Raw genomic sequence first — 27,805 nt, forward strand, 5'->3', positions numbered from 1 at the left:
TAACTATTGTACGTTGGTTATATAAAGGATAACATAAGTTACTGTCTGGTCCTTGATGTGTTTCCCTCGATTCTTTGTCATCATTGTTTACATAGAAGTGCTAACACAGATTCCTTCTCAATAAAGTGTTATGAAACACAAAAAATAAAAAATAAAATGTCCAGCTCCCTCAGGAGAACAATAAAGTGTCTTTTTCTTACCCCAGAATTCCCACTGTCTTCCTCATATTCAAAATATCCCTTTATTGCAGGGTACCAGAAAAAGTACCATTATCTCAAGGTCCCCAGTATGCTTACCCAAGGGCCTATGTTTAAAAGTACATATACAAGCCTAGAGTTACATGCGGACTTCTTTCTGTGAGAATTCTGGGTGTCATAGAATACCCCATCTGGCACTTCCCTTTCAATTTGTAACAATTTAGCTCGGATATTTTCTTTATTAGCAAAATACAGATATATGGTAGGTATTTTAAGTAAATCTCCCCCCCCCCCCCCCCCCCCCGAGATAAGAGTTTCTCTGTGCAGCCCTGACTGTCCTGGAACTCACTCTGTAGACCAGGCTAGCCTTGAACTCAGAGATCCGCCTCTGAGTTCTCCCCTTCCCCTGCCCCAGCACCCAGAGTGCTGGGATTAAAGGCAGGCACCACCACCACCCCATGATAAGAATTTTTTTATACTCACTGAATGTTTGTTCATACAGATTTTAGAAACTCTCATTTATTCTATCTTTCATCAAGAAAATTGCGTTGTTTCCAGATTTTTTTGCTATTGCACATGACGCTGCAGTAAACCTAAATAAAATGCTTAATGATACACAGAAATGTTAAAAATATTTTAAGTAAAAAGAAAATCGGGTGTAAGATAACATACATAGTATGATAGTGATGTAATTTTGCTAAAATGCATATACTATAGGAAAGAAAACTATAGAATGAAAGACTACATATATCAATAACAGGTATCACCAGTGACAGAATTAATGGGAACTTTAATTTTCATCCCTCTCCTTCCTGTTCTCTGTCATCTACATTTTTGACAGTGAACACACATCACTTATGCAATAAAAGCTAAATGCCCGTGAGAAAGGCTTTGTGGAAGAGATGACATTTGGAATGAGATCTGAAAGATGAGTGAAATTATTTTTGCTTGTTCAAATACAGGGAAGATATTCGAAGGAGTGGAGATTGTGATCAGTGCTACATGGGATGGAAGTATTTAGCCAAATTGGAGGTAAGGCTATCCAGGGAAGTGAAAAGAAGGGAGTGGAGGCTGGAGATGCAGTTAGCAGAATGCTTCCTGGGCGTGTACAAAGTCCTGGGCTCTACTCCAGCACCCACAAACTGGACAACTGAAAAGCTCAAGGTCATCCTCACAGCCAAGCGCAGCAAGTTCAAGGCCAGCCAGGGCTATGTGAGACCCTGCCTCAAAAGAAAACAAGTACAAGACATCTGTAGGACTAGGAATATATTAGGGAAATTTAACAGGTTAGAAATTGAGTTCAGGGGTTTGGAAGATGGCTCAATAGGTAAATTGCTTGCTACACAAGCACAGGATGTAAGTGTAGGTCCCAGCCATGCGAGCTGTGCATATAACCCCAGTGCTGGAAGGGGTGGAGACGGGCAGCCCAGGGACTCAACTTCCAGACAGATCAGTCAATCCTTGACCTCCGGGTTTGGTGAAAGATGGCTCACGCCTTTAATCCCAGCACTCAGGGAGGCAGAGACAGGTGGGTCTCTGTGAGTTTGAGGCCGGCCTGCTCTATAGAGTGAGTTCCAAGACAGCCAAAGCTACACAGAGAGACCCTGTCTTGAAATATATATATATATAATTTCCTAATGGTCATGGGTGAATTTCTTATAGATCAATCATTTACTCGGATATTGTTAAGTTGGGAGGGGCGCCAGTATTCTGGATTGGGTCTTGGGAGTGTTTGGAACAGAAACAGTGCAAGTCCGAGGTCCGTCCATCCCCCTAGTGTCCTTGGAATGGATTTTGCTGCATTGACAGATAGGGGCATGGTTGGTGTGTGCTCCTGATACATCTGGGTACTTCATGATGTCGGTAGAAATCTTGTAGCTCTGAGCTTCCTGTGGGCATCTCCTGGGACACTGACGTAAATCACTCTGGGTTCTTTTGACATCTTTGGTGATGTTTAGCACAGTGGGAGGGGGCCATACTTGTCACTGTTTTTGCCCTATGGCATTATTTCTCCTGGTCCCTTCAACCCCTTTCTCTGTCTCTGTAACTTGCCTGAAGCTCTATGTTATATAATTTTGATACCTTTTGGGAAGATATATCAAGCATAGTACTAAATTGAATGGTATAGAATTTTCTGGATAGCTTAAATTATCTGGCTAACTAAAAGACTGGCTGCCACCTATCCCTACCACTATTCTTATGCTGTGCTAATTAGTTGTATTATATAAAAAAAATCTCACTAGATATGTATGTGTGAGAGAGTATGACTACTTGAGGGGGGGGGGGAGAGAGAGAGGGAGAGAGAGGGAGAGAGAGAGGGAGAGAACTTACTGGAGATTGACATTAGATACCATCCTTTAACACTCTCCACAATATATATATATTCAAAAGAACCCAGAGTGATTTACGTCAGTGTCCCAGGAGATGCCCACAGGAAGCTCAGAGCTACAAGATTTCTACCGACATCATGAAGTACCCAGATGTATCAGGAGCACACACCAACCATGCCCCTATCTGTCAATGCAGCAAAATCCATTCCAAGGACACTGGGGGGATGCCTGGACCTCAGACTAGCACTGTTTCTGTTCCAAACACTCCCAAGACCCAATCCAGAATACTGGCACCCCTCCCAACTTAACAATATCCGAGTAAATGATTGATCTATAAGAGATTCACCCATGACCATTAGGAAAATAAAAGAGGACTGGAACACACTTTCAGGCACGCCATGATGCTCCATCCCAGTATTTAAACATTGCCCTAAGGTCATTAGGTCAGCCTCAGCAGGTGGACAGCTCCCGGGTAGCAAATGGTACTGTGGTCCTACTGGACAGACAATTGTCTTTACTCCCTCAACCATCTTGCTTGGGATGTTATCCTCACTCTGCAGAAATGACGCCCAGAGTGTGCCGGTTGTTCCAGGGACACCCTAAAAACACCATCCAACTTGACTCGCCCACACCAATAACAAGAGCAGAGCAACCTTGAGGAATTCAGAACTCCCTTCAGACAACTGGTATCTTTAGTTAATCAGAGGGATAACAGCATGGTGAACAGCAAGAAATAACATTTTCTATGGAAAGAACGGAGCCAAATGTTTTCATGGCCAGTCTCTGCCTTTACCTCAACTGCTAACAGCCACAACAACAGCAGAACTTAGAATACTAACTGTGCCTCACTAGCTTTGAAATAAAGTAATCATGTTTCTTTTATAATATCAAGAACAGGAAGTTGTCTTCTAATGTAATGCCAAAATAGTCCCTTTTTTTAAAGGCAGATTTTTTTGAAATTTATTTTTATGTATATGCATTGGTGTTTTGCCTGCTTCTCACATGTACATCTGTGTGAAGGTGTCAGATCTTGGAGTTACAGAAAGTTGCGAACTGCCATAGGGGTGCTGGGAATTGAACCCAGGTCTTTTGGAAGACCTGAGCCATCTGTACAGGTCTGTATATGTATATGTATTTATGTTTATATGTGTATACGTATACGTATGTGTATATATACATACACACACACATATAGGGTTTTTTGAGACAGGGTTTCTCTGTGTAGCCTTGGCTGTCCTGGACTAGCTTTGTAGACAAGGCTGGCCTCGAACTGACAGAGATCCGCCTGCCTCTGCCTCCTAGAGTGCTGGGATTACAGGCGTGCGCCACTACACCTGGTTCCCTTCATGTTTCAAGATTAAGGTTTCAATTTAAAATAGCTATAAGCTATTTTATATTTGAGCAATAATTGAGCAAAATATTACTGATTTAAGCCAAATGGAAAGTGAGCAAAAATTCTTCCCGCTTTCTTTATAGAACAATTCCTCAGAGAGTTAGGGAATGGAGGCAACTTTCTAAGAACAGAAAGAGCAGCCGCCCCTTGATGTCTCCTCTCTTCCTAACACCGTCTCACACCCATGGGAGCTTCCTCCTCCCACCCACAAGGCAAGGGAGGGGCATCTCTGGTAGGAATATCTCTAAATATTAGAGGAAGTATAGAATAAGAACCTAACTGAAAACACGTTTTTCTGTAACTTGGCAGAGTTATACTGAGACAACCAAGGAAAAGGTGGGCCCATTAGTAAACTCTCCCATCACCAATGGCCTGGGTGGCCCTCTTACCCACCCATCCCTTACCCAGCTCCCACTGCGGCCTGGCCAGCAGGAGTGCAAAACAAATCACAGATTAGATTGGATTTCTCTATAAAACTCCCTGTGGCACACCAAACTTCTTTGCAGCTTATTCCAAGAGTTTTGCCTTTTTTTTTTTTTACTACATTTTAACTTCAAATGACTTTTTAGAATGAGAATATAAAATGATGTACACACTATGAGAAATGGATGGTGGTTCATAATACTAATAAATACTAATACTAATACTAATAATACTAATACTAATGAATACTAATACTAATGCTAATACTAATACTAATGCTAATGCTAATACTAATAAATACTAATACTAATACTAATACTAATAAATACTAATACTAATACTAATAAATACCAATACTAATACTAATACTAATACTAATAACAACAGGGGCTAGGAATCCAGCTGAGTGGCAGAGCATCTGTGTAGCATGCCCTAGGTTCAATCCCCAGTACCACCACGATAGTAGTAGTAGTAGTAACAATAATGATGATGATGATGATAATAATAATAACAATAACAATAATAATGATGATGATAATAGAGCCACGTCATGGTCCACATACATCCAAAGGAGTTGCAAGCATGCTCTGTACACATATATTAATAGTCACATTACCATACATAACAGGAAAGAGCTGGGAGCAAACCAAGTGGCTATTGACAGATGAACTGATAAGCTAGATACATACAATGAGACATCTTTTCAGCTTTAAAAAGGAAGAACAGTGGGGTGCAGTGGCACACACCTAAGTTCCAGCACCAGGGAGGCAGAGGCAGCCAGATCTCCGTGAGTTCAAGGTCAGCCAGGTCTACATAGCTCCAGGACAGCCAGGGCTACATAGAAAGACACTAGTCTGAAAAAAGAATTTTTTAATGAATAAATAAAAAAGGAAGGAGTTTCTGATACATGCTTCAAGTATAGAGGAACCCTGAAAATGTCTGTGGTGTTTAAAATGAGAAATGGATACCTCCTAGACTTGGGCATTTGAATATTTGCTCCTGGCTGGTGGCATTGTTTTGGGGAGGGTTCATAAGTATGGTCTTGCTGTCGAAAGTGCTTCCCTTGAGGTGGCCGTTGGGAGTTCACAGCTTTGCCTTACTCCCAGTATGCTCTCTCTGCTTTGTGCCTGCTGTTGGAGATGCGAGCTTTCCGCTCTCTGCTCCTGCCTGCCATGCCTGCCCCATGCTTCCACACATGGAATATTCTTATCCTTCTGGAACCATAAGCCAAGATAAATGCCTCCTTATGCAGTCATTTTTGGCTACGGCGTCTTCTCATAGAAACAGAAAAGTAACTAATACAGCATGTTAAGTGAAATAAGTCAGCTAGAGATAGGGACAAGCATTGTGTGAAGACGCACTTGTGTGAGATACCTAGAGCAGAGAATTCACAAAGACAACAAGTGGATTAACAGTTACGGGAGCTAAGGGGCTGTAGGAAAGGGAAGCTGTTCCTTAGTGGGTGTTGCCTTTCTGTTTTACACATGGCAATTAGTGGGCTTAACACTAACACACACTGCTGAGCCACCTACGTTAGAAAGTCTTTTTCTATATTCTCTTGAATACAATTGAAAATAGCAAGGCCAGGCATAGTCGCAAATGGCTACTATCCTAGCAAACTAGAGGCACCAGCAGTAAGGCTGCTGCAAGTTCAGGCCAGCCTGACGATGTCTCAGGCCAGCAGGGCTAAGCTGTGATATCACAAATAACAACAGCAACCACAATAACAACAACAATATTAAAAAGTGACCTGTTGGGGTATGGTCTAATGCTCTGTGTTTGTCAATTGCTTGCTCCCCGAGATTCTTACTGCAGACTGTCATGTACCCCAAGTGTTGCCATTTAACTCTGGCTCCCTGTTGAACTAATAAAGTAAAGCCATTACCTGGGCAGGGCTGGAGGAAAGTGGGTATGGGTGAAAGTTCACAGGGTTTGGGGACTGAGAAGTTCTTGGGAAGGGAAGCAGAGAGAGAGAGAGAGAGAGAGAGAGAGAGAGAGAGAGAGAGAGAGAGAGAGAAGAAGAAGAAGAAGAAGAAGAAGAAGAAGAAGGAGGAGGAGGAGGAAGAGGAGGAGGAAGGAAGGAAGGAGGTTGCGCCACCACGAGTGAGGTGAAGTAAGAAGCACATGGCCGGCATGAATGGAGGATTTGGTCTAGATTAAGAAAATTAACAAGTGGATTATGGATGGGAGGTAGCGCGATAGAAATTATTAGAAGCAGATGGCATGGGATTGGGGCAGGGAGATATGGGAAGTAGTTTAAGGGATTAATATCTGCCCTGCCCCAAAGCCATTTTAAGATATAACGGGTGTCTGTGTTTTTATTGATTGACAGCGAGTTAGGAAATACCACCATAGTAATTATAGCCTGACAATAGACATTCATCAGGCCAGATCTTTAAATTAACAGCAACAGTGACCTATTTATTAGTACCTATTATTCAAATTAATTTTATATGTAAAAATACACAACTCTCTTTTTTCTTGTTTCTCCCACATCATACCATAATCTAACCTATCTCTTGGCTTAGATGATGTTAAGGTGGAGAAAAGCCCATTTTCAGCCCCTTCTGCTCTTTCCAGGGCCACTCTTCATCTGGCAAGAAGTAGACTGAAGCTCACATTTGACAATGCCAATGACGGAGCAGGGTAAGCCTCGTGCCCACAGGTTAGCAATCAGCCGCTCTCCGGAGCACATCGCTCCGAGGCTGCGGTGTGCCATAAACAGCAGGCACAGAGCATAATCTCTGTTTCCTGGCACTGCAATGCAGGCATGTGCTATAAAACTAAATTGACATCTGTTAGCAGACTTGTCACATGGGCGGGCTTTTTTTCTCCCCCCTGAAGAATCTGGAATAAATTAAATCTTAAAATAAAACTTGGAACAGGGAGGTTGCTTTGCATAATTCCTCCTAATGGTGCTCTGTGCACCCATCACACCGATTTTAAAGAGCCGTTCTAGCGATACAAGTTACATTATCGTTTTAATTGCAAGACTGTTGAATGCCGCTCCATGCTGGGAAATCGATGGGGGTTTTAAGGGTCGTTATGTTCTTAACCAAATAGTAGCAAATGAAACCTTTCCTGGTATTTTCACTGGATGGAAAATAAGCCAGATTTTATGTCCAAATTAGCTTTGTCCATCAGATAAACCACCTGGGTTCCAAGCTCAGCACTCACCTAAAGGGTGGAGGAAAAGAACCACCTCCCGAAAGCGCTTCTACGACCTCCAACTCGCATGCATACGCGCATGCGCATGCACACATCCTAACAACAGATACGTAAATAATAAACAAATAAGATGTGGAACCTCAGAGCCTGCTCAGGAGTGCACATCCTCACAGGATTTGCGAACTCTCTGCCTTCTACTGTCAAAAGCGTTGTCCTGTTATTAGACACACATAAAGCCGGTGCAAAGCTGCATGGCTCTCCAAATCCAAGGCTCATAGCAGACCCCTAGTCTCCTTCAGAAAAGGACACCATACAAAGGGAAAGCAAGGAAACTTCTAGTCATCTGTCAGCCCTCCAGGTTCATCTGGTTCTCATCCTACAAACTCTGGCAAAATGGCAAGGATTCTGAGACAAGTCCACCCACTCCTGATACACGGGAACAACGGAAAACAATGAGGAAGCGCCCAAGGGCTCATTTGCACCGCATGTGGAATCTTCCTCATATGTAATAAGGCTGAACCCCTTCACAGTCTTCAAGCCACATCGGTCCTTATTCTCCACGAATTATAATCACAGTGGTGTCTCAAGAATCCCCCCTGTGTCTTTTTCTCCCTAGCATGAGTTCATTTGCCTGCACCACATTTTCCAGTGGTGGGTCTTACAGGATACACGATCACATTACATAGCTTATCATAGGGAAACTGAGGCACAGCGCGCTCAGAGACTAGGTGAGGAATCGAGGAGGGTGCTGCAGAAGTTGTATGCCCAGTTCCTGGTCTTCTTCCCGCCTGCAGGACGGCGGTGGGAAGAGGTGGGAAGTTACAAATGACAGCCTACGTCATCCAAGTCCTCGCTATACACACTATCGACTTAAAAGGAAATAATAGTTATTTTGGCTCATCAAAGGTTTTGACTTATGGTCAAATTTACTCATCCTGTGGTGGCTGGAAGAAAAAAAGAGGGTCGCAATAACTTCTTCAGCTGGACATTCCCAGGGTCCTAACTTCTCTCCCCTCTCTAGGCTGGTCTTGGCTTGCCATTCCAATCGAGTGCTTCTTGCAGTTGGGATTCTTTCATTATTATGTACTTTGCTACTGTGTTGGTTTATTTCCTACCACTTCCCACTGTTTCAGTAGAGTCTGCAGAGTGCTTGGCCCCATACAAATGGCAGCAGATCCCCAGACCCAGGACACTATTCCCACACAAGCTTGCCACTCAGAACTTCTGCCCCCCGGAATCCAGTAAGAAGGACACAGCCATGCCACCCACAACTTAATTCACATGTGCTTGGTGCTCTCTCTGGCAGCTTTTCTAGCCGTTTGTAGGTCTATGCTAAGAGTTAAATACAGGGTAGCTTGAAAACAGTAAGAGATAAGGCACTGTGCCTCACTGGGGGGGGGCAGGGAGGGGACTCACTATTATAGGTGAGTGGGCAAAACTGGAGGGGAAAAAAAACAAGCCTCATTTCTTAACTGTGCTGATGCACCAAGGACAATGCATGTAGAGAACCTAGACGCCCTGTTCAGATGTAGCTGATGGATAGCTCATTCTCCACGTGGGGGAGAAGGGAACTGCTGCTGAGCCTCTCTGACATGCACTCTGGTACCCACGATTTGATCACTGCCCCTTGGCAGTGTGGTCTTGCGGGCACACAGAGGAAGGGGATGCAGGATATCCTGACGAGACCTGATAGACTGTGGCCGTGGCCAGAAGGTGGGGGAAGAGGGGCTCCCCTGTCGGAGGCCTGGGGGATGGGAATAGGGCAGAAGGGGAGGGAGGGTGGGAACGGGGCAGAAGCGGGGGTGGGAGGGGGGGGGGGGCAGGGTGGGAACAGGAAGATAAAAGCAAGGGGATAACAATTGGGGCATGTAATGTGAGTAAATTATAACAAATAAAAAATGAAATAACATTTGTTTTAATTGCAAAGTTCTGGACTCACATTCTAAGACGTCCTATCCATGGAGCCTACTGCAGACTGATAGAAATGGAAAGACGTCTCTGCCTTTCCAATTGGCAATTCAGCGCCTTGAATAACTCATTACTGCTAAATCACCACTGGCTGATTTCGCAGAAACACAGAACCTTCAGGATTAAAGAGTAATTCCACAAGATGAAGCTGCCTTCAAATGTACTGAATGATAAATGACACACGGCTCTCTTTGAAAAAGGGAATGCAAGAGAATTTAGATAGGCGATTGCATTCGGGCCTAAAATAACACTGCAGCGTAGCTGGTTCTTTGGTAAGCTTTCTCACCAAAAAGCTCATTGGAGACATTCGTAATCTTCAGTAGAGGTCTGCATGCTTGTGTCCACTGCCTACTGATGCTCTGCTTCCTATTACTGCACTAGACTGTGTCAAAAGATGAAGTCCTGGAGCCCTAAACATCCGGCTTAGCGTGCTACTGGAGAGATCTCGGATTGGCTAGCTTCCTAGGCTTTTCACAGTACTTGGTCAGGTGCCTGGAGTGGAAGACCCTCGAGTGAGCAGCATGGCTCAGCTGGGAAGACCCATCTCAGACCAAGGTTTTAGCTCAAGGGTAGATCAGTAATCACCTAGAACTCAGGCAAGCCTGGGCCTTGAGCTCACATGATGGGCCAACTGGGGAGAATTTGTGCCAGGATGGCAGCTCAGACAGGAACCTGGTGTCGTAAGCTACAGGTAGGAGGCAGAGCATCTGTCCTTCATCCCATGTTGACAAGAATGCTCACTGAGTATGGAAGAAGAAGACATGAGCAGGGATATGTGGCTCAGTGATCAGTGTCCAGGGGGCGTCACTTAGGTTCAAGTTCCAGCACTGTCTGTTGCTATTAAGGATCCTTAGATCCTGTCTTTCGCTAAGTGTGTTATAGACCTTGGTGCTGAAAGTGTAGCTTCCCAGCTAGGAGCCTCAGCATCATCTCAGAACATCCCAGAAATATAGAACTCTACCCCTCCTCTGACCTCCGCCATCACCACCCCCATCATAACTTTAATTAGGTGCCAGGTATTTAACATGTACACTACAATTGAGAAATCATGATATGGGGTATGATTTGCAGGCAGTGTAAACATCTCAGAATCACTGATTCCTGGTATTTTAAATATGGGTTAGGAAAGATAACTAGGGAAGCTGGTCCATGAACATCATCAAGCTAACTCCAAGAAGGTTGAATTTATTTAAAGCACACGTGAGTGAAAATACGAAAGTGAAATATACTCCTGCTCCATGCCATAAGCAAAGCAAAAAGGCATCACTGCAAGAAGATAAAAGGAAAGGACAAACAAGCGCTCAGAAGAGGAGAGCACTTCATTCACACAGTGAGCAGGGCTGAGCCAGCCTGCACTGCCTTCCATCTTCAAGCAGGTGGCAGTGGTGGTGGGGGTGCGCCTTCTACGCAGAGGAGAAGCCAAGGCAGGGCCTCTGAGACAAAATCCAGAGCCATTGTCGTTGATTAAAGCCAGAGCTGGGGTGGAGCTCCTTAGACCCAGAAAGGAGTCTGAAGTACATTTCCAAATACCACTGGCTGAAGATCTGGCGTAAAACTAACCATTGCCCTTAGGAGAGTTGAGGAGAAGAAAGACACCCTTGTTCACAGCAAATGAGGCAGATTTCATATGGTTCAGTGGCAGAATTTTCCAAGCATCACTGGGGGGAGGGGGAGTAGAAGCCCCCAAACGCTTGCTTAAGGCTGGGTACCGGAGGCTACTGCAAAAGCAGGCAGCCGAGAAGGGTGAGCCAATAAAGAAAGAAAAGAGAAAAGCCAGACCAGAAGCTTCCGCTGAAAATGAGTCAGCAAATCAAAATTCCAAATGGCATAGAACAGTCCAAGGAATAAGCACAAAGGATAACCTGAACAACAAATGGATTGTTATTCATTCCAAGATTAATTGTACTGAACAGTCCAGCTATAATTGGTGTGTTTAGGATGCTCAGAGGGATCAAAAATAAGATCTGCTTTCACAAGATGTAAGCAGCAGTAATGCATCTTTAAATAAAACATGCACAGCTAGAGAAGAACAGATGGACAGGAAAGATCCCAATTAAAATCTTGAAAGTAAAAAGTTATTTTTTTTCCTAGTAAAAATATCAATAAATGGTGTAAACTTTGTATTGGACACAGTTACAAAGGAAAGTTGGGAGTTAATACTAAGGAAATCACTCAAAGTACAATAGTAGATGACATTTTAAAGTATGAAAAAGCAACTAATAGAGAACGAGGATAGATGGGGAGGCTCCAGAATTCACCTATATGTAGCTCGCAGAAGTACATGAGTTATCGATCATTGTGCCAAAAATGGCACAAAACTCCTGAGACAAAAGACTTCGAATGAGGAAAGGTCTGGTTTGGACTCACAGTTTCAAGGGTTTCCATTTCTGGTTGATCGGCACCATTGCATTTAGGCCTGTAATGAGACAGAACTTCAAGGAAGAAGCAGGGAGCTGAAAAGGCTGTCTCATGGCAGCCAGGAAGCAGAAGAAAAAGAGAGAAATGGACTAGGGTCTTAAGAGCCCTTCAAGGGCAAGTTTCCAGCGACCCACCTTCCTTCTACGGGGCTCCACCTCTCAAAGGTTCAATCTCCCCCCCCCCCCCCAGTAGGGTCAAGCCAAGAACCAAGCCTTCAGCACATGAGTCTTCAGGAAGACATCAAGATTTAAACCACAGCAAGAAGCAACTGAATATATTTTAACTTCTTAAATCTTCACAGGGGACAACATTCCAAAGGTGCAGTGTAGAGTCTCCCTCATCAGTGATCTATTCTCCCTGGAGGAAAAAGACCTCCCGGGTTCTCAGTGCTTTTCCGGAGAGGCTGGACAAACAAAGACTACTGTGTGAACAGCGGGATGGCAAGACCCACGCATTCTTCTGTAATTTTCCTTTCTTGGGGCATAACTAATGTACAACAAAGTCATACGTTTCAAGCATATAGCCCAAAGACTTGTGACACTCATGAACACCGGTGTAAGCCACCAACACACTCCACTAGAGAACACTCACACACCTCAAAGGCCCCTGGGAGTCCCTCCGTCCATCTTTGCTCCTTTGTCAATGGCACCAGGACATGCCTGGTCAGTTTTCGGCCACTGGATAATAGGGTTTCTCCTTTCTAGAATCTGAATCAGTTCACAGTGCACCCTTTTATCCAGTATGGGATTTGTAAGGTGGATTCATGCTCTATAGATTACTAAGCTTTTTTTTTTCTGAGCTATATTCAGCCTTTGGGTGGTATGGCATATGGCATATTGTTTTTTATATATTCAAACTATAACCTATTTACTCAAATGTTGTATCAGTTACTTTTCTTGTTGCTCTTATGAAGTACCTAACAAGAAGGAACGAAACAGAGAAAGTGGCTTTGCCTTACAGTCTTAGCAAGTCTAGTCCACCAGGGAGGGAGGGCCTGATGGTAGAGTCATAAGGCTGTTTGCTGATACAGGGCAGATTAGAAACAGAGGACGGCAAGCTAGTGCTCATTTGGCCCTTCTATTTTATTCTCTTGGGTCTCCAGCCCATGGGTGGGCCTTTCCTCCTCAGCTAATTCTTTCTGGAAAGGTGCCAAAGGAGTGTCTCCTAGGTGCTTCTTAAATCAAGTTTACAGCAGACAGTAGCCACCACCGCTGTTTACACACATCTGAACTGTCTGGGCCAGAGGCCATTATGAGCACAACTTAGATGACCCTTCAAGCACAAGTCTTTGTGTGGACGTGTGTGCTCCGTTCTCTCCCTGAAACACCTAGAAGCAGGCTTATAGGTCTATTGGTAGATACACGTTCAAGTGTGTCATCAGCTTTCCATGGCTATTATAAATATCTGAGGTGATCACCATTATAAAGAAGAAAGAGTCATTTTGGAGAGTTTAGTGCACGGTTGGCCGAGTTGTAGTTTTGTGGCCTGTAGGTAGCACATCATAGCAGGACAGAGCTGCTCACTACATGGCCAGGGTATGAAGGGGGAAGAGGTCTGGGGTCCCAGTGGTCCTTCCTGAAGACCTCCCACATCATCTTCTAATGGAGTCATGGGCTGGATCTCAAGCCGTAATACCTGGGCCTTTGGGTAACACTCCAGATCTAAACTATAGTACCAATTTAACTAGAAATTGTCAAAGTCTTCCTAAGCCATCACATTTACACACACACACACACACACACACACACACACACACACACACACACACACACACACACACACACGCTGGAGAATTCCGATTATCCCATGCCCTCATTATGGCTTCTTGTCAATCTCTTTGATTTTGTAGCCTTTGTACACCATCTGTTTTAACTCTAACTTTCATTCCCCTGACAACTGTTGAGCATCTTCTCCTGTGTTTTCACCTCTGCATATCTTCTTTGGGAAAGTGACTGTTCAGACCTCTGCCCAGTTCTGAACTGAGTTGCCGCTCCACCTCCTTTAGTGCAAAAACTTCCTTGTGCTCTCACGATGATGGTGTAGCCCGGTGTCTGCCTCAGTCTACCCCTTGCACTCAGATCTGCTTTTCACATAAGGAGTTTGAGTCTTGGCACTGCCAACAACAGAATGAAAAAAATAAAGAAGGAAAGAAAAGCAAGGCAAGAAGAAAAGGAGAGGGAGGAAACGTGGAGGGAGAGAAAGAAATGGTTACCCATTTGATAATAAACCTACTCTTGCTTTAAAAAAAAAAAAATTCCTTGTGCATTCTTGATAAAAGTTTTTAACTCCGCTAAGTTTGTGGTGAATATTTGATCTTAGGTTTCATGTCCTTAGCAATGTTCTTGGATAAGTAGAATATTTTATATTTAAAGTATATTTAAGTTGTAGCAAAATGCTATCTTTTTAAAGTGTTTTATTGTTTATGTTTTTTATTTTTTATTTATTTTTTGCCTTAAATGTTTGCCTGGGCTACAGAGATGGCTTGGTGGTTAAGAGGACTGCGTGGTCTCCATTGGGTGCAGGTTCAATTCCCAGAACCCCCATGACAAATCATAACCACCCTAAACTCTACTTCCAGGGGATCTAATACTTTCTTTTGGCCTCCTCAGGCATCAGGCAAGCACATGGCACACAGACATACACAAACTTGTTAAACAAATACTTGCCGATCTCAAGATCTTGGACATCTCCAGAAATTTTCATGATTTTGCCTTTCATGTTTAGGACTGTCTTGTTCTAAGTTAATGTCTCAACTTTATCTATGGAAACCTCCTTTCACAATGGGTGACAGTTAATGAAGGCCCATAACTGGTCGGCGTGTCAACCGCATGAACCATCTCTGTTAACCTCCCTACATCCAAGGCTCGGGGAACTTCATGGATAAAAACAAATGCAACAGTTAGCCAATGAGAAGGAGAGCTGTGACTTGCTAACATCTGGACATGACATCGCTTTGTAGACAGCAACTGTGGTTAGCTGAATTAATATCAAGCCTGTCAAAATTCTAACCCAAGCCAGGGAGGGTTCCCCAAGAACCTACTCTCGGTAGCCAGTCTATTGATAATGGGGGGCTGTTGGGGGAGGGGAACTCACTTTCCTTTGGGGACATGACTAGTAGGTTGTCCATGCTTCTGTGGATGGCCCCATGCCAGTGTGCATACGGGCAGCACTAGTGGGAGTCAGAAGGGTTGTAAATAATTTAAAAACATGGTTGGGAGAGGGCAGGGTAGGGGCACTACAGGAAGGTGGAGGGTATGATCAAAGTACATTGCTTTTCCATACAGATCTGTTGTAAACACTGCCATTTTCACTGTTGGATTATGTTAGTACTTTACCGAAATTGTATATTATTTCTATTTGCAAGTTCTCTTGACACTCCAATTACATTTATCCATCTGTCTTTAAATCAATACAATCCTACTTAGATGGCTACAACTTAAATGTTAGAATTGACTTAGTCCAAGTCATCCACATTTGCTCTTTTTCAAAACTGGCAGTTTCTTTGCCTCGTGTCTTCCTTTGCTTAAAATATGTATCAAAAATGTTCCATGCCAGTACATAAGATTTGCCCTGTTCGACTGGGAAAAAATCTTCACCAACCCTACATCTGACAAAGGTCTAATATCCAAAATATATAAAGAACTCAAGAAATTAAACACCACCAAACCGAATAACCCAATTGAGAAATGGGGCTTGGAACTAAACAGAGAATTCTCAACAGAGGAGTATCAAATGGCTGAGAAACACTTAAAGAAATGCTCAACCTCCTTAGTCATCAGGGAAATGCAAATCAAACAACTCTGAGATTCCATCTTACACCCATCAGAATGGCTAAGATCAAAAATTCAAGCGACACCACATGCTGGCGAGGATGTGGGGAGAGAGGAACACTCCTTCATTGCTGGTGGGAATGCAAACTAGTACAGCCACTTTGGAAATCTATCTGGTGCTATCTCAGAAAAATGGGAATAGGGCTTCCTCAAGACCCAGCTATTCCACTCCTTGGAATATACCCAGAAGATGCTCCAGCACACAACAAGAAAATTTGCTCAACCATGTTTCATAGCAGCCTTATTCATAATAGCCAGACATGGAAACAGCCTAAGTGTCCCTCAGTAGAAGAGTGGATAAAGAAACTGTGTACATATACACTATGGAATACTACTCAGCTATTAAAAACAAGGAATTCCCGAAATTTGTGGATAAAATGGATTGAGCTAGAAATGATCATAATGAGTGAGTTAACCCAGAAGCAGAAAGAATCAAATGGTATATACTCACTTATATCTGCATACTAGCCCAAGGGGCATGTCCACGAAAGCCTTCACTTACCAGGAACTGGGACAGAGGGGAAGGCATCCTATTGGGACTCTAAATGAGAGACGCATGGAGAACAGCAAATAAAAGGATCCAGAGGGTCCTAGAAATCTACAAGTAGAACAATATGATAGGCCAGATTTGGCCCAGGGGTCCCCGCTCAAACTAAGGCACCAGCCAAGGACAATACAGGAGGTAAACCTTTAAACCCCTTCCCAGATCTAGCCAATGGTCAGAATATTCTCCACAGTTGAGTGGAGAGTGTGATACGACTTTCTCACATACTCTGGTGCCTCACATTTGACCATGTCCCCTGGAGGGGGAGACCTGGTGCACTCAGAGGAAGGACAGCAAGTAGCCAAGAAGAGACTTGATACCCTATGAGAATATATAGGGGGACGAATCCCCCTCAGGAACAGTCATAGTGGAGGGGATAATGGGAAAATGGGGGGGGGGAGGAATGGAGGATACAAGGGATGGGATAAACATTGAGATGTACAAGAATAAATTAATTAAAAAAATAAAAATAAAATAAAATAAATAAAATAAAATAAAATTAAAAAAAAAAAAAAAAAAAAAAAAAAAAGATTTGCCCTGTTCTCTTTCACTAAGGAATCTTAAGGAGACCACAAAAAGATAGATAGCGCTTCATTTAACCACTCCCACGTGGCAATTTCTTTTCCTTTTCTTTTTTATTTTTTTAATATATTTTATTAATTTATTCATATTACATCTCAATTGTTATCCCATCCCTTTTATCCTCCCATTTCTCCCTCCCTCCCATTTTCCCCGTATTCCCCTGCCCTATGACTGTGACTGAGGGGGACCTCCTCCCCCTGTATATGCTCATAGGGTATCAAGTCTCTTCTTGGTACCCTGCTATCCTTCCTCTGAGTGCCACTCCCACATGGTGGTTTAACACTCCCACATGGAGATTTAACCACACCCACATGGAAGGGTTACCCAACCACACAGTGCTGCAAACAGGGAACATTGTTGACACACGTGGGAGCCTGCGAGTAGGGAGGAGCACAGAAGCACAGCAGAGTTGCTCTAGCCAACCTTCCGCAGAAAGACAGTGCCAGTTCATGTTCCTGCTGCTGGTGTGTGGTTGATGACATGATGAAACACACTCAGGTGCCACTTTAGTTTGCATTTCTCTTACTATGAGCAAGCTGGAGTGATTTTTTTCATGCATCCTCTGTACCTATTCCGTGAGCTGTTTCTTATCAGCTGCTCTCTGCTTTCTTTTTGTTTTTAGGTTTTTTTTTTTTTTTTTAATTATAATTTATTCACATTACGTCCCCTTGTTCTTATCTTCCCGGTCCCACCCTCCCTCTCTCTTCCACCCTATTTCCCTTCCCTAGACCTCTGATGGGGAGATGCCCCTCCCCTTCCCCCCCCCCCCGCCACTGTCTGGCCATAGCCTATCAGGTCTCATCAGAATATCCTACATCCCCTTCCTCTGTGTTCTCGCAAGGCCAACCTGCCAAGGGCAGTGATCAAATCGAGGGTACCAGGATGCATGTCAGAAGTTCGCGGCAGTCCCTCTCCCCCTCCCCACCCCGACGTGGAGCATGAGCTGTCCATGGACTACATCTGAATAGGGGGTCTAGATTCTCTGCATGCATTGTCCTTGGTTGGTGCATCAGTGTGTGCAGCCCCCCTGTGTCCAGTTCCACCAGCCTTGATGGTCTCCTTGTGGAGCTCATGACCCCTCCGGGTCCTTCCATCCCTCCACTCTTCCATATAACTCTGAGTGCTCTGCCCAGAGTCCAGCTTCGAGTCCCAGTGTCTGTCCCAATCCCCAGCTGGGTGGAGTCTCTCAGAGGACATCTGTGTTGGGCTAATATCCACTTATAAGTGAGTATATACCATATGTGTCTTTCTGGGTCTGGGTTACCTCACTCACAATGATCTTTTCTAGTTCCATCCATTTGTCTGCAAATTTCAAGATTTCTTTGTTTTTAATAGCTGAATAGTATTCCATTGTGTAAATGGAAAACTAATTTCTTTATCCATTCTTCAGGTGAGGGACATCTAGGTTGTTTCCAGTTTCTGGCTATTACAAATAAAGCTGCTATGAATATAGTTGAGCAAATGTCATTGGTGTATAATGGAACATCTTTTGGGTATATGCCTAGGAATTGTACATAGCCTGTCAGTATGTACCTTAAGGTAGCACTATTTGTGATTTTCTGAGAAAGCACCAGATTGATTTCTAGAGTGGTTATACAAGTTTGTACTCCCACCAGCAATGAAGAAGTGTTCCCCTCTGTCCATATCCTCTCGAGCATGTGCTGTCACTTGAGTGTTTGATCTTAGCTATTCTGATCTGTGTAAGATGGAATCTCAGAGTTGGTTTGATTTGCATTTCCGGGATGACTAAGGACGTTGAGCATTTCTTTAAGTGTTTCTCAGCCATTCGATATTCCTCTGTTCAGAATTCTCTGTTTACCTCTGTTTACCACATTTTTTAAAAATTTGGTTTGGTGGTGTTGAATTTCTTGAGTTCTTTATATATTTTGGATATTAGCCCTCTGTTGGATGCAGGGTTGGTAAAGATCTTTTCCCAGTCTGTAGGCTGTCACTTTGTTCTGTTGGCAGAAGCTTTTCAGTTTCATGAGGTCCCTTTTTTTTTTTGGTTTTTTTTTTTTTTTGGTTTTTGGTTTTTGGTTTGTTTTGTTGTGTTGTTTTGGTTTTTGGTTTTTCGAGACAGGGTTTCTCTGTGTAGCCTTGGCTGTCCTAGATTTGCTTTGTAGAACAGGATGGCCTCGAACTCACAGTGATCCGCCTGCCTCTGCCTCCAGAGTGCTGGGATTAAAGGTGTGCACCACCTCACCCGGCTGAGGTCTCATTTATTAATGGTTGATCTCAGAGCCCGAGCTATTGGTATTCTGTTCAGGAAGTTGTCTCCTATGCCAATGAATTCAAGGCTCTTCCCCACTTGTTCTTCTAAGAGATTTGGTGTGTCTGGCTTTATAGTGAGGTCTCTAGCCACTTGGCAATGGATCAAATCTGGAGTCTTCTGGGTACTAAGTGAGCTCCTACCACTGCCTATTTCTAGTCCCTAAATGCTTCATATCTCATTTTAAAAATCTGCTAAGATATATTAATAAACTTTATGATCAAAACTGCAAATTAAAAAAAAAAAAACATTAATTACCCCAAATGACCAGATCCAAAGTCTACTCACATCAGTGAACTTCTATACAGTCCTCACAGCCGGCCGGAGGCTGAGTGAGGAGTACCAAGGAAGGGAGAGCTCCTTATTCTCTCAAGCAGACCAAACCATAGAAGGAAGCTGACGTTCTGGAATGAATGCCAGGCTCTCATCTCGGGAAGGTGGAAGCCACAGCCCTGCTAGGGCCCACAAGGACACTGAGCCAGATGAGTAGTGACAGGAGGCAGCCGGGGCAGAGACCTGAGCGGACAGGGAAGAAGCCAGTTCCCCAGAGCCAGCTGACCAGACAGCCCGGCCAAGCAGCTGGACATCTGCTCACATGAAACAGATTCCAATTAATTCCCAGTGGCTTGTTTACTCCCGCTCTCTCTCCCTCTCTCTCCCTCTTCTCTCTTTCTCTCTCTCTCTCTCTCTCTCTCTCTCTCTCTCTCTCTCTCTCTCTCTCCCCCTCCCTCCCTCCCCCTCCCTCTCTCTCTCTCCCTCCCTCCCTCCCTCTCTCTCTCCCCGCCCCTCTCTGCAGCACAGTATTTACTTTGTACACAATCCCTCAGCAGAGCTGTTCAGTGCCCCAAGACAGCAAACAATAATAATTCTCTTTCGACCATGTCTGAAGGACCAAGTGCCCTTTAGTTTCACACACAGCTTTCATGAACAACTCTTGTCTGAAATTAGTTGTCATTAGCAACGTCCAAATGAAGTTGATATGTTCTCCCGGCAAACAAACGAAGAAAGAAAAACAAACGTTTCCTGTAATATTTTGTTACTGAAAATATGGGTCACAATTCTTTAAATGCCGGCCTTTCAGCTGGAGGCTTCCATACTGTGTTCTCAGAGCTAGAGCTCCAAATTAAGTCACACACTATTAATGTTGTTGCTTTCACAGGTGAGCAAACTGAGTGCCAGAGAGGTCAGCTGACCTATCCCTGTACCAAATACTAACAAGCCAACTTGCAGTTCAAATCCAGATTCAGGCCTTCTCAGAGGTGAGCAGCCTGGAAGCCAGCTCACCAAGCAATCAGCAGCATGGCCATGACTGAAGGTCCCTGATAAGGAAGGTGTGGCCAGGAAAACCCATCCCAGCCTCAGGGCATCAGCTAGGGCTGGGTTATTGTTAGATAAAATACCCCAACGGCTGACATTTTCATGTTCGATCTTTGCTATAAGCTTGATTGGCTTGCTTGTTTTCCTTTCAAATGACTGGCATTGTCAGAGGTGAGCTAATCAGCTGCCTGCCTGACAGCTGTCAGAAAACCCCTTTTCTGAACCCAGCTACAGAGGTTGCTAAGGAGCTCAGCCAGGACATGACTCCAGGTCTGTAAAGGACTGAGTCTGGCTGGGGACCAATTCTGCTGTCTCCATGGCTCTCAAATCTAGTGGGCCTGGGAGTGACCCTGGTACCATCTCAGCAGGGATGGCAGCAACAGCAACCTCAGTTCCATTTGCCCTGGCAATCATGAGGGCTCTCAGCTAGCTAGTGCTTGCGTGACTCCTCCAGCTGGGCTCTGTTTGGAGCATCCCACAGCTGCTTGGGGGAGGCTCCTGTCCAGCCACAGGTGCATGAAAGGGGTTTCCTTCCAACACTATAAACCAGCTGTAGCTCTCGTGGCCACTACCCTAGCCATGGCTTTTGCTTTGAGGAAAAAAAAAAATCATTTCTTAAGAGCCATTCCAGGCACTCTAAGCCAACCCCTGAAAATGTTTTGTAGGCCATGACAGCATCAGATGATCAGTCAGAGCCACTCCAGAAGTCACCCCAAACCCTCAGTTCAGTTGGGCACTGATGGCATCCATGACAAGCCTAGTATGATCTTCACAGACTATGTGACTATGTGTGTGTGGCTATAGGCAGAGGGATGTGCTCATGGGTGACCAGCTATGTAAGCTGCCCGCCCCTCACTAGGCATTCACAGAGCCTCTTCTGAGTGGTCCTCCTATTGCGTGCGTGCCTTGCGGTCTTTATTGTGGATAAAGTGGGTTGAGCGGGTAGCGCAAAAAAGTAGACAACTCTCTGGGCTACCAGCTTTAGGCTCCCCCGCCCCCTCCCGGTAGTGCCTGGAGGGCAGCAGATGAGTTCTGGAGAACAGCCCTGAACCTCTAGAGACTGGAGAAGACAACAATAAAGGGCTGTGGAGAACTGCGACTCTGGAGGCTGCAGAAGGCAAAGAGATAAGACAATGCAAGGGGAAAACTGTGGGAAGCCAAGACTGGAAAGACTACAAGCTCTGGCCACCACAGCCCAAACCCAGAGAGAGCTAGTATCTCTGGCCACTGAGGAGTGGCAGAGCTGAACACAAAGAGGAGACCCTCCCAACCCCCTAAGCTCAGATCGGCCGGCACTGAGCGGGCTGCAGTTTAACAGCCACACTTGCCACCCTTGGCTGGCTGGCAACAATAACGATCATAATTTGTCATAACCAGGCCTGGATCATTTAGGAAACGCTGAGTTTGTGATAAAGAGTTTGGGAGTAAAAAAAGCTACACAATAAAATTAATAAGAGCAGAATCCTCAGGTTTCATCTTCATGTAGTCTTGAAAAATTTATAGACTTAGTTAAGAGCAACAACCATTTCAGTGTGGGCCAGACGGTAAATCATGCCTGGCAAGGCTACATCTAGGTGATGTTAGTCCCTGGCAGACGGGGCCTCTGGTCCACACGGCTTTGCTGATGCAGCTGCTTCTGCAAAAGCTTTTTTTTTTTTTTTTTTTTTTTTTTTTTTTTGATTTATAGTTTGAAGTCAAAATTAGCAAAGAGTCTTTACAGCAGCACAAATGCCATATGCATCTTTCTGTCACTGTCTCCAAATACTGGGTGCATTTTGCCCTCACATTCCTTGCTTGACTAGAAACGAGGCTTGGCTGCAGAGAAAAAGAAAAGAAAAGAAGAAAAAGAAAACCCAACCAAATGTGGAAGTTATTACAAAACTAAGTGAGATATTTTAAAGTCATCGAAGCATCACTTGGCTTCTACTGCCACTTCCAGAATCCATGGAGAAAGCGGGAATACCGATCCTTCCCGGTGTTTTGCTCTTCCTGCCTCCCTTGCCTCAGCCATGTCCTGTTTACCAACGTCTGCACACATGCGGAGAAATGAAACAGACCGTGCTCTCCCCAGGCCACCACTGAGGCTTCCTTTTATCTGGCACTGCGCAGCCCCTAGAAGTGTGCTATTCAAGGAAGAGCTCACTCGCGCTGGTTTGCTTTCTGTTGTTTTCTGTTTGGAAGAACTCACCCAAAGAGTCAGACACCTCTTCCACTCTCCAACAATGAATTAAAAGAAAAAAAAAAAAAAAATCAAATACATACCTGGCAATTCTGAGGCAGATCACTTTCACTGCTATTAATGTTTTTAAGAAAAAATAAGTCACCGTAGGAGCAAAGCAGCCCTTTAAATCATCTTTCCTCTGTAAGTACCCTTGTAAATAAATGCTTCTGCTATCACAGGGCCAGAATACCTCACAGCATCCTCAGCATGAAGGTTAGCCCACTGCAGCTCCCAGGGAGCTGAATGCATGCACTTCACGTCTGTGCCTCGTTATCTCAAAACATATTCTCTATAGGACATGTGCTTGGATAAATTCTGTACACATATCAATTTTTCAAAGCCTCATTTCATCCTCTCCTTTAGCAACTCTTTGCCTAAAATGTTAGTTACCGAAAAAAAAAAAATGCAAAATGGCATTGACTTTAACTAAGTCCTTTTGTCTATTTGGTCTTGTCTCAGAAGAGTGAGGGACAGGGCCAGGGAGTAACGCCCAGAAAGAGGATTGACAAGACTCTTTAGCGAACTCAAAGAGTCCACTATATGAAAAATCTAGGAATTGGTTTGTAATTTTCATCAGTAAAGAAAGGTAGGTTTAGCCTGGCTTGGTGGCGCATGCCTGTGATCCCAGCACTCAGAAAGGCAGAGGCAGGCGGATCTCTGTGAGTTCGAGGCCAGCCTGGTCTACAAAGGGAGTCCAGGACAGCCAAGGCTACACAGAGAAACCCTGTCTCTAAAAACCTAAACAAACAAACAAACAAATAAATGGCAGGCTTGCAAAAGTAGGAGTGGCAAATAGAATAAACTGGGCTAAAATTCTGAAAAATGCCCCCACTTCTCATACTTACTAAAAAATTTAGTGGCACATGAGGAAAAAATTCTGTTCAGAGATTTTACTCAAAATATTTTAAGTAGGAAGCGTTAAGATTCTTGACTGTTGGGTGCCTCATACTCTTGGCGGCAGAAACAAAGCACAAACCAACAACTAGTCCCACGTTAGAAGAGCAATAAATTCCTTAAGGTTGTTCTTGAAAAAGCTTTGACAGTCCGGTTAAAGGGATGGGCTGGCTACTTTTGGGTACCACCAGATTGGCCTGTAGGCAAGCCTGTGGTGTACCTTATTCATTGATGATTGGTGTGGAAGGGCCCAGAGCCCACTGTGGGTGGGGCCACTGCTGGACCAGTGGTCCTGGGTGCTGTAACAAAGCAGGCTGAGCAAGCAAACCAAGTAAGCGGTATTCCTCCATGCCCTCTCTCTCCATCAGCTCCTCCCTCCAGGCTCCTGCCCTGAGTTCCTGCCCTGACTTCCCCCAGAGCTGTAGGAGGATATAAACCCTTTCCTCCCCAACATGTTGTTACTCGTTGTGTCTTATCACAGCGGTGGAGACCCTAACTAAGACGGGGACTTTTCTTACAAAGAAGAGGAGGAAGAGAAGAGAGAAAGGAAAAGGGATAATGTGTAGGGAAAATCCTTTTATTAATGATTAATAAGCCAATTAAAACTTCAAGTTCCCTTTTCCCTTATTCCACAGATGGATTCCTATTCTGTCATGTTTTAAATTACCTGGCACCCCAGGCAAGGAACTGTAGGCTAAGGCAGGCCAAGCTCAAAGAGAGATAGGGACCAAAAGAGGCGATGACAGCCAGAACCACACTTCCAGCATCTTCTTAGGCGCTTCAGTTAGCTGGGGTACATGATGCTAAAACTTGGGTTCAAAGAACACTGTTCAAAGATTGGGTTTCTCCGCGATACTCCTTTACAGTGGAGTATTTGCATATATTCTACACCCTTTGACATCATTATATAAATTGCAATATGCAGGATGTCCATTCAATTTCATAAAGTAGGTTTTACTCAAAGCCACAGGTATTTCCTGTACTTTATGAGCCAAATGTCTCAAAATAGCAAGTAACCTGAGAAATAGTATACAAAATCGGTGTCTTACCAAACAGAAGCACAGATGGGTTAATTTTGTATACTCAAAGCTGAAAGAACCCGAATGAGGCTTGGTTTTCATTTTCTTAAATTGATTTATGCACTTTATTTAATTGTGAAATCAAATGAGAAGCCTCACCTTGTGATGCCCGAATTCATTCAAAACGCTTCCCAGTTTTCTGGTGTTGCTATGCAGTTTCTGAGCAGCCACAGCTGGGTGCGGATCCCGCCAATCAATGGACAAACGGTGATGCCAGAGACGCTGACTCGCCAGAACATGGGCTGATTCGACACTAGGATCAAAACAATGCACTTCACATCCATCATTGGCCATGCGCACCTCAAACTGTGCGTCATCGTTTCCCAGCCTAGAGACCAGAGAGAGAAAATCAAGATATATATGTGTGTGTAATATATATGATGAAGCAAAGTTAGCTGGGTAAGTTGACAACTCTAATGCCACTCTTCCTAGTGACATCACGCTTTCTGTTTTAAAACGCATCTAATATCCACATTCAATGAATGTCACAGATACATGCTCTACACACACACACACACACACACACACACACACATACACACACACACACACACGATCAAAGCCTCTGGATAAGCTAAAACTTAATCTGCGAGTCATGGATCACAAATTCACTAGCTAGACATGTAGGCATGTGAGAATGCTTTGGTTAAGTTGTAAAATATATTAGCAATGAAGCAAGTAAAAATTTTGACTAGGTTCAATAGACATGCTGTGATCTGTATAACCACAGAGGTTAGGTACAGAGTAAGAGACTGGAGGGGTGTGGCCTCCCAAAGAAGGAAAAATAGAATATATAGTTACGGGGGGAGAAAAAAAAAAAAAAAGAAAAACTGAGACAGAAGGAGAAGACAGAAGGGGGAGAGAAGAGGGGAGTAAGGAAGAGAATAAGGGAAGGGACAACTAAGAGGGAGGGGCCATGTGAGGTCTACTACTGTAGAAGCCTCAAAGGCTCATACAGATGTGAAATGAATACAAATGGAGTCACTAAATGAAATGACCATCATGTGTCACCCAGTGAAACCCGCAGATCCAGGAATGGGTTACATCTAACTGAGTTGTTGGCTGAAGTGGCCCCCTGGAAAGCCAAAACAACTCAGGCCATTGCCAAAACTATCGCAAGGCCTCCTTTCTGAAGACAGCACTTGTGAATATCATCAGAGCCTTCACCCCTGCTAACTGGTGCTCATGGTACTGAAAGGGGGAGAAAGGCAAACATCAACCCAGTACAAACCCTGTGACCCACAGTGGTGGCCTGCATGATATGCTGTGCAACCATGGCACACACGTTGTGAGAGTAACCAACCACTCTCTGAATTGAAGGCCTACTCCTTGAATTGGAACCCATTCCAACACTGGTTAGGTGGTAAAGAACCCGAGACTAGATAGGACACAGACATAAGAGAAAACCAAATACTCTTGATTTGCTAAATGGTCATAGCAACAAAAAGACTCCTAGTTATATTCTGCTGTCTCCATAGATCACCCAGCCATCACCAGAGAAGCTTCCTCCTACCATACAGAGACCCACAAATAGACAATGTGTGGAAAGCAGGAGACAGCTCCTCGGGGCTCAGGGAACTGCACATAAGAGGAGGTGGAAAGACTGTAAGAGCAGGTAGAGATGGATGCCACCAAGGAAACAGTGTCTTCCAGACACAACAGGACTGATGGACATGTGAACTCGCAGAGACTGTCATCATGCACTGGGTCTCCACAGGTCTATGTCAGATGGGGTCCCATTGACATGGGAAGTAGACATGAGCTCCTCTACATAACCTAGAAGCTACCTCCAGTTGACAACCACTTACAAAGGAAAAAATTAGAGTTTTCTCCAAGGAGGCTCATTGGGCATATAAATCACACTTAACAGCAGGTCTCATGGCCAGCAGTACGTGGCCAACAGTATGTTTGGAGAGGTTTTTTTTTTTTTTGTTTATTTGTTTTTTGTTTGTTTGTTTGTTTCATATTGCTTTTGGATTGTCTTGTTTTGTTTGTCTTGTTTTTACCTTACTGGTCTTTTTTTGCTTGTATATTATGGTTTCCGGTTTTGTGTTTCTGCGCTTCTGGAGGTTTTTCTTTGCTGTTGCTGTTAATTAGTTATTATCATTTGTTTGATTGATTATTTTTATTTACCTGTTTGTTCCCTAAAGAGGGGGAGAGGGGCCAAAAGAACACTTGGGGTTGGATGGGTGGGGAGGTAGGAATTGGAGGAGGTGAGTGAGGAGAAAGTGTGATCAGAATATATTGTATGAAGCAAAATTTATTTTCAATAAGAATAAAAGAATATCCACTAGTCTTAAGAGAATCTTCTTGGGCTGGGTATGGTGGTACACACCTTTAATCCCAGCACTTGGGAGTTGGAGGCAGAGGCAGGTAGATCACTGTGAGTTCGAGGCCAGCCTGGTGTACAATGTGAGTCCAGGACAACCAAGGCTGCACAGAGAATTTTCTCATCATAGGCCAAAACATTTAAGCTCAAGATTTGCTCCCTTGATGGGAGCTACATTCTACTATGGCACTAACTGGCCTCTACAGGGCTAAGCACGACACTGGACTTGTGGGCAGCTGCTGAGTCCTTTTAAGTGGAGTGCATTTTACAGTAGTGCAGTTAAAGGAAAAAGGCAAATGTATGTGCTTCTGCTAGACCCAGATGCAAAGAAAGAATCTATACCCAAGTGCACATCAATAAGGGGAAGAAATTATGAATATGTTATACCTAAGTTCCCAGTAGGTAGTGTATCATGGAAACAGTTCATATACTTACAAACACCGAGCTACTAAGAAAAATGTCTTATTTAGTGTAAGAATAGCCACATTGATTAAAGCACCAATTTAAATGGAAAACATGAAATTAGCCAGAAGAGAGTGATTTCTTTAATGGTAGTTAAGAATTCTCTGCCAAAATTTATATGCTTTTTTTTTTTTTTTTTTTTGAGAGGAAGAGGGGAAAAGGACAGGGGCAGAGGGATAGGGGGTGGGAGGGAGGGAGAGAGAGAAAGAGAGAGAGAGAGAGAGAGAGAGAGAGAGAGAGAGAGAGAGAGAAAGAAAGAATCTTACCACCCGGCCCAGACTGGTCTTGAACTCTCAATCTCCCTGCCTCAGCTTCCTACTGCACAGAGCACAGGCATGCACAACTATGCTTAGTTTCAAAGTCCTATGATTACTTGTGATT

General features: G+C 44.0%; 1 protein-coding gene across 1 annotated transcript in view; it reads right to left on the reverse strand.

The window, feature by feature from the left end:
- Mettl24 (methyltransferase like 24) overlaps nt 1-27,805 on the reverse strand; it is a 109,438-nt gene that overhangs the window by 31,838 nt on the left and 49,795 nt on the right. Inside the window, exon 4 of the mRNA XM_051164461.1 lies at nt 24,733-24,961. Within this exon, the coding sequence (XP_051020418.1) occupies nt 24,733-24,961 (229 nt within the window). The remainder of the gene's footprint in view (nt 1-24,732; nt 24,962-27,805) is intronic.

This window comes from Acomys russatus, chromosome 21, assembly GCF_903995435.1.
Source record: "Acomys russatus chromosome 21, mAcoRus1.1, whole genome shotgun sequence".
Lineage (NCBI taxonomy): Eukaryota > Metazoa > Chordata > Mammalia > Rodentia > Muridae > Acomys > Acomys russatus.